Source organism: Sus scrofa, chromosome 6 (genome assembly GCF_000003025.6).
Source record: "Sus scrofa isolate TJ Tabasco breed Duroc chromosome 6, Sscrofa11.1, whole genome shotgun sequence".
Classification (NCBI taxonomy): domain Eukaryota; kingdom Metazoa; phylum Chordata; class Mammalia; order Artiodactyla; family Suidae; genus Sus; species Sus scrofa.
Genome location: NC_010448.4, coordinates 84957170 through 84965316, shown reverse-complemented (window position 1 = coordinate 84965316; position 8147 = coordinate 84957170). Strand labels below are relative to the sequence as shown.

The 8147-nt window shown below is 40.3% G+C and overlaps 1 protein-coding gene across 1 annotated transcript in view; it reads right to left on the bottom strand.

Annotated features, from left to right (window-relative positions):
• The window catches only part of STX12 (syntaxin 12), a 41409-nt gene continuing 38343 nt past the window's right edge, over positions 5082-8147 (bottom strand). Inside the window, exon 9 of the mRNA NM_001243442.1 lies at positions 5082-6606. Within this exon, the coding sequence (NP_001230371.1) occupies positions 6508-6606 (99 nt within the window). The 3' untranslated portion in view covers positions 5082-6507. The remainder of the gene's footprint in view (positions 6607-8147) is intronic.

Genomic DNA, 8147 nt, shown 5'->3' with positions numbered 1-8147 from the left:
TGGCTGTGCCTGTGGCATGGGAAAGCTCCCAGGCCAAGGATTAAATCTGCACCACAGCAGCCACCCAAGCTGCTGCAGTAACAATACCAGATCCTTAACCCGCTGCACCACAAGAGAACTCCATTTTTTTTAATTTTAATTTTTTTGGTCCTCTAGATTTTATTTGTTTATTTTTGGCTTTTTGCCATTTCTTGGGCCGCTCCCGCGGATATGGAGGTTCCCAGGCTAGGGGTTGAATCGGAGCTGTAGCCACCGGCCTACGCCAGAACCACAGCAACGCGGGATCTGAGCCGCGTCTGCAACATACACCACAGCTCACGTCAACGCCGGATCGTTAACCCACTGAGCAAGGGCAGGGAGCTAACCCGCAACCTCATGGTTCCTAGTCAGATTCGTTAACCACTGCGCCACGACGGGAACTCCTTTTTTTTTTTTTTTTTTGAAGATACTTTTTTTGTTTGTTTTGCTTTTTAGGGCTGCACCTGCAGCATATGGAGGTTCCCAGGCTAGGGATCTAATCGGAGTTACAGCTCCTGGCCACAGCCACAGCCACATCAGATCCAAGCCAAGTCTGCAGCCTACACCAAAGCTCATGGTAAGGACGGATCCTTAACCCACTGAGTGAGGCCAGGGATTGAACCTGCAGCCTCATGGTTCCTAGTCGCATTCGTTTCCACTGTGCCACAACAGAACGCCCAAGTAAGATACTTTTATCTGCAGAGATTGTGTGGGTCTTTGAGGCTCTATTATTCCCTTTTCAGTCATGAGGTAGTGTTGAAGCCATTTCTAGCTGTTAGTGAACAAATAACATGTAGGCTTTGCTATTCAGTCTCTCAGCTTCTGTGGGTGGTCCATTATTTAATCCCTTATAATGCTGAGTATACATCCAAGAAACCTAAAGCTGTACTCTTACCCTTGTAATTCTTTACTCCTTGGTCATGTTCCCTGTTGCCAGCACAGCTGATATTCACACTGGCCTCTGATGTAATGGCACCTTACCCTTAGCCAGGCCTTATAAAGCAAAATGCTCTTTGTTTGGGCACCAATGATGTCAGTGTAGATCAGCAAACTGGAGGACAGCAGTCTGGGACATGAACCTTTTGAAATGTAAAGACTGATGGGCTAGCTGACTTTGGACTTTGAGGCTTCCTCAGGATAGCATGTGAAGACATCAGGAGCATATTGATATAGAAAAACTTCCTTACAACATCATAGATATATGATCAAGTGGAAAGAGTGAAAAAATTGTGTTTATATATAGATGGTACAAATCAGGAGACTTCACTTAGCAGGGTGGTGAATGAAAAATTTACAAGGTGCTAACAAAAGAAAAGATGTTCATGAAAACTGAATAGAAATTGCCACTACTCCAGACTTTTAAGGAATGCTTCACGAAAGAGGTGGTGGGCAGGATAGTTTATATCAGTGATGAACGGAGACAGGGTATAATGTCCAAAGGTGTGGTTTTGAAGTCAGAGTGTTCTTGAGGTCATATCCTGGCTCCATTGCTCCTAAACTGTGATCAAATCACTTACCTACTATGCCTCAGTTTCCTAATCCATAAAAAGAGGACAAGAAAAATACATCTCCTTGATGGTTTTGTTGGTAGAATAAATGTGAAAAGTAAAAGTTAGCATAGTAAATTGCTTGCAAAGGGGTCAACTATTACCCCACAAATAACCATTCACATGCAGAGCACTTCCTCAAGCCTTGAAATACTTTTTTTTTTTTTTTTGCTTTTTAGGGCCACACCTGCGGCATATGGAGGTCCCAGCTAGGGAAATTGGACCTGTAGCTGCTGGCCTATGACCTACACCACAGCTCATGGCAATGCCGGATCCTTAACCCACTGAGCAAGGCCAGGGATTGAACCTGCGTCCTCATGGATGCTAGTCAGGTTAATTAACTGCTGAGCCACGACAGGAACTCTGAGCCTTGAAATTCTTATAGTAGATTACCATTCCTTCTTCAGTTTTAAAGTGATGGGGCTAGTCTAGATGAATGGTCCAGATATTAGAGATATTATAGACCGGGGGAATAAAAGCAATATAGAGTGTCAACTTTTATGTTGCCAACTAAAGAGATTTTTTTTTTTTTTTTTGCCACGCCTGCAGCACATGGAAGTTCCTGGGCCAGGGATCAAACCCATGCCACCCCAGTGACCTGAGCTGCTGCAGTGACAACAGATCCTTAACCCACTGTACCACAAGGGAACACTTGTGTTGATTTTTTAAATGAAGATTGTCATTTAACATCACCACTTTTTCATTTTTATCCTCTTAAAAAGTGAGAAGGCCATTAGCTCAGATTCAAAGATGGTACTTTAAAAAGCCCACTACATTATTTTTTCATTTCTTCATGGACTATAAAAATTTGGTCCTTGGAGTTCCCATCATGGCTCAGTGGAAACGAACCTCATTAGCATCCATGAGGACAAAAGTTCAATCCCCGGCCTCGATCAGTGGGTTAAGGATCTGGCGTTGCCATGAGCTGTGGTGTAGGTCACAAAGTGGCTCGGATCTGGTGTTGCTGTGGCTGTGGCGTAGGCCGGTGGCGGTGGCTACAGCTCTGATTCAACCTCTAGCTGGGAACCTTCATATGCCGTGGGCACAGCCCTAAAAAAGACAAAAACAAAAACAACGTGGTCCTTAATCAGAGTCTGACATTAAAAATTCTATTATTTCAAATTTATCTTTCAAAAATTAAGTACTGGAGTTCCCTGGTGGGCTAGCAGTTAAGGATCTGGTATTGCATTGTTATTCCTGTGGCTTGGGTCCCTGAATCGGTAGAGGTTTCATCCCTGGCTTGGAACATCTGCATGCTAAGGATACAGCCAAAAAATTAAAATTAAGTACTAAATTGTCAAATTCCATTTTGGGTAAATATTAAAGTGAACTACTCAGTTGGCCTAAAAGCAGGGTCAAGGGTTGGAATCAAAACTGATTCAAGCTAATTTCCTGGCTAAATGGAAGTTCTAAAGTAGCTGTATTTCATACCACTGGAAATACAAAACCTAGGAATATGGTAAACACGCCTAAAAAAGCTGGGAGGAAGCAGGTGATTTCTAGCTGTAAGAAACAGTTTAGAATGAAAGCTGGAGTTCCCGTTGTGGCACAGTGGAAACGAATCTGACTAGGAACCATGAGGTTGCAGGTTTGATTCCTGGCCTCGCTCAGAAGATTAAGGATCTGGCATTGCCATGAGCTGTGGTGTAGGTCACAGACATGGCTCGGATCTACTGTTGCTGTGGTTGTGGTGTAGGCTGCCAGCTGTAGCTCCAATTCGACCCCTAGCCTGGGAACCTCCATATGCCGCAGGAGCGGCCCAAGAAATGCCAAAAAAATAAAATAAAATAAATAATAATAATTAAGAAAACTGAATGGAGGAGGCTCAGGGTGTTTTTTTACTTTCCACTAAAATGTAATTTCACTTTGATATTTTTGCCCAATGGTACAAGGCAGTGTTTTACCACCAACCCTTAGCAAAACCAAACCAAAACAAAACCTGCCCAAGAAACATCAGTATAGCAGCTAGCGAGTTCTTGTTCTAGGACATTCACAGAGGAAGTGGCCAGCATAACATTTCTACTTTACCCTATATGATAGTACTACTATTTTAATTCACTTGACGAGAGAACGCTCCATAAAGGAAGGAGAAAGGGAGAAAGAGAAAAGGAAAGGAATTCAGAGACAAGCATGGAACTTGTATGTTCAGACCAAACCCCTGTTTTATGGCTATACCAGAGCTACCAAGGAAACTCAGGGCCTATGGGTTAAATAACTTGTTTAAATACCTACAGCACGTTAATGACCAAGCTAAGATTCTCTAGGCCTTCTGTACCCCAGTCTCATTTTTGACCTCCAAACCAATGGTTTTCAACTATGGTTACACATTAGAATTATCTGGAGTTGGAGTTCCCATCGTGGTGTAGCAGAAACGAATCTGACTAGAAACCATGAGGTTGCAGGTTCAATCGCTGGCCTCACTCAGTGGGTTAAGGATCCGGCATTGCCATGAGCTGTGATGTAGGTCGCAGATGCAGCTTGGATCTGGCGTTGTTGTGGCTGTGGCATAGATTAGACTACTAGCCTGGGAACCTCCGTATGCTGCGGGTGCGGCCCTGGAAAACAAACAAACAAACAAAGAATTATCTGGAGCTTTTAAAGTCCCTATACCAGACTACAACCCAAAGTAACTAAATTAGAATATTGTGGCAGGGGTACCTAGGTATCAGTATTTTTGTATTTCTAAGATGAAGCCATGGTAAGAACCACTACCCTAAACCATGGTGCCCCCAAAGGTGAACAAAGCACAGATAAGGAGGATTCTTTTTTTTTTTTTTTTGTCCTTTTGCCTTTTCTAGGGCTGTTCCCTCGGCATATGGAGGTTCCCAGGATAGGGGTCGAATCGGAGCTGTAGCCACCGGCCTACACCACAGCCACAGCAATGCAGGATCCAAGCCACGTCTGCAACCAACACCACAGCTCACGGCAATGCCAGATCCTTAACTCACTGAGCAAGGCCAGGGATCAACCCGCAACCTCATGGTTCCTAGTCGGATTCGTTAACCACTGCACCACGACGGAACTCCAAGGAGGATTCTTGAACAAGTTTATTAGGACCAATTAGCAGAATCTCTTGGTAACTACTACAAATTCCAGCCCATTCAAATTCTAGGTCAAGGTCATACTTGCTACTACTATCACCACCACCACTGGATTACATAGTATTATAGAACAGAACTATGGTGGCTTCATTTTACCCAGGCTGAAAGTTTTTTCACAATCAAGACTTTTCTTCCTGGAATTACAGATGATGTATTCAAGTCCAGCTATAATCTAGACTGAAGGGGCAGTGACTACAGAACCAAGGAATTAGCTCTGAAGCTGCTGCTTGGGCCACTGTGACACCCCAATAGCTCTATCCTGTTCTTCAAGGAAAGGACTCCTGAGCACCTATCCCACCCCAAGCCAGTCCTCACCTGCCCTCCAGTCTTCTTGCAGGTCTCAGTTTTTCTCCAGATAGCACATTACCCAATAGCTACTGCATCAGGATGTTAACTCATAAAAACTTACTACAAAAGCTTTTGAAATGTTTATTTGTATTTGTGGTGGGATGGTGCAGGAGTGCAAAGAAACTTACGTATTTAGCCCTTGTTTCCCTGCTGTTCACATTAGTAAATATTAAGTAACATTACTGGAAGTGGAAGAAATAAATACAAATATATCCAGGGTAGCAAATCCTCTAATTCACTAATGGAGGAACTGAAATTGTTAACCCGATTCACATTTTTTTGAGAGCCTAAAGAAATTACATTCCCTTTAATGTACCTAGACCTGAGAAAAATGGGAGAGGACAACATCTATATTACAAGACAGCAATATTTTATTGAAACGTTTTTTTGTCTAAAACTATGCAGGGAGAGATTAATCTCTTAGTCATAAATTAGGATAAGTCTAACATCACTATTCTAAACCAATATTATTTACAAAAAAGAACCTTTTCTTTGCTTTATCGCCAGATTCACAGGACTAAATTTTAAACCAACTTCAGTCTAGCTTTTAAAATCTTCCTGCCATCAAATGCCCAGCAACCATTATGAGGGCATGGGCAGCCTTTTGATGGCAACCTTCATCATTCACCAGGAATGTATAACCACAACTTAGCAATGAAACAAAAAGACTAAATCATTCCAAACAATTCCTATTTGCTTTCCAAAGCATGCTTTGTCAAATACTCCCCTTCTATACAGACAGGTGGGAGAGGGATCCCACAGAGTATAGTAACGTTAATTAAATTAACCTCTTCAAAAAGTGAACAAGATGGTTTAGTGTATATATGGATGAACTGCAATAGATGACACTAGCAGATAAGAAACTTAAAACCCAGATTAACATGTTTCCCAACAACTGGCCAGCTCAAATAGTTACTTTCTCATGTAATCTGGATCACATGTGCAATTGTTCGTTTTCTAGTTAAATGCATTGCCAAAATCTTTCAAAGCAAATAGGGAACAGGCTTCTTAGTAATTCAAATTAAAATGTTAAATTATAAAAATTGCTGGCTTATTATACAGTTTCTGATGAACTCTAGTAGGTTTGGTGCCAGAAAGTAATTCTATCTCAGTTGCTAGTCAAAATGTAAATCTTCTATACACATAAAAAGACAATATTACAAGACTGTAGTGTCACCTGCCAAAACAAGAATATCTAGAATGGAATTTTCGATAAACACTTGGGATGAAGGGCAATCAGAATACAAGAGAAAACAAAATCCACATAAATTAATTCTTAATTTGAGAAATGAATAGAATGCATACATAAGTTGATAAATACTGTCTCCATAGGTCACTAATTCCAAGGACTAGTTAGTAGTTAGTTTCTAACTAAATTATTACAGGACGTTCTGGTGTATTCTCTCTTCTTGTGATCAGTTTGTTCTGGCAAGATTCCAACAAGCACTTGCCCTTGAAAACAGTCAGCGGAAGAAGGCTTGGAGGCAATCACTTCATTTATTACCTAGAATTATCCACAAAATAATTCCCAAGACTACAATAATCACTGACAGGACAAGGATCAGGATACAGATCTTCTTGCGAGATTTTTTCTGAGGAGAGAAATATGTAAAGAAGATACTCATGAGACAGGTGAAAAATATTTATATCTAAGACTCCAAGAGTGCTTCATCAATCTGCCTCCTGGTAATTCAAAATTAACTCTATCTGTGCATGATTATGCATAGACCTTCTCAAAAATCTCAAGTTACCAGTGCTAGACAGCAGTGATAATTCCAGGCTCACTAATACAGTTTTGCAAAGGAGCCATTTATACCTATGTTGCTAGGCATTATTTGCAATAAAATAAGGTATTTGTACATGTGAATTTTAATAAAGGTCTTATGCCTATTATAAAATTTTATATTCATTGTAAAAAATACAGACAAGCAGAAGAGAAAATAGTCACCCACAGATAAAACACTTGGAGTTCCCATTGTGGCTCAGCAGTTAATGAATCTGACTAGCATCCCTGAGGACACAGGTTCGATCCCTGGCCTGGCTCAGTGGGTTAAGGATCCAGAGTTGCCATAAGCTATGGTTCAGGTTGAAGACATGGGTCGGATCCTGCGTTTCTGTGGCTGTGGTGTAGGCCAGTGGCTACAGCTCTACTCGACCCCTAGCCTGGAAACCTCCATATGCTGCAGGTGTAGCCCTAAAAAGACAAAAAACAAAAAAAAAAAAAAACAAAAAAACCCATGGATAAAACAGTTGATTTTTTTTTTTTTTTTTTGGCTTTGCTCACAGCATGCAGAAGTTCCCAGGCCAGAAATCAAACCCAAGCCACAAGGGTGACCTGAGCCACAGCAGTGACAATGGTGGATCAACCCACTGAGCCACACAGGAACTCCAACAGTTGACATTTTGATTGTATTTCCTTCTGATATTTTACCCAAGCATATGGTTATCTGACATAATTGGGACCATATTGTATGATGTTTGATGTTTTTCTCATAACATTTTAGCATTAAAAATTTTGATATTACAAATTCTTTATAAACATCTGTTTTAATTCCCACATAACAACATTGAGTGGATATATATAATTTACTTAATTGTTTCTTTACTGTTGGATATTAAAGTCATCACTCAGTTTTTAAAAAGAAACACTAATATTAAATACAAATTTCTTTAAGAACAGTCCCAGGTGAAATACAGCTATCTTAAGAACATGGTAAATGAGTGAAAGCTATTTATTTCTAAAAAGCCAAGCAACACCAAACTGAGATGGAATGAGAAGAACCTCATTTACAATATTTGTACACTGAGGTAAAGACCCAGATAAAAAGTCTTAAAACTAGAGTTTCAACCAATATATAGAAGAATATCATTTTATCAAAAGTAGAATGATTCATCCCTATTTATAACAATATAACCACAAAAATGATAAGTTCCTATTATTTCATAGGTAAATAAGCAATCAGAGTTGATTCTATGTCCATCCTTTGTAGCAAAATTCAACAGAAAATATCTGCAAAGTTCTACTTTGTACATTTATTATCCTAATGGAAACAAATGTCAGCTGTTTAGGTTATAAAATCAGCCTTACACCAGATTAGTATCATGCTAGTTGACAGGGTTAGCTTTTTTTTTT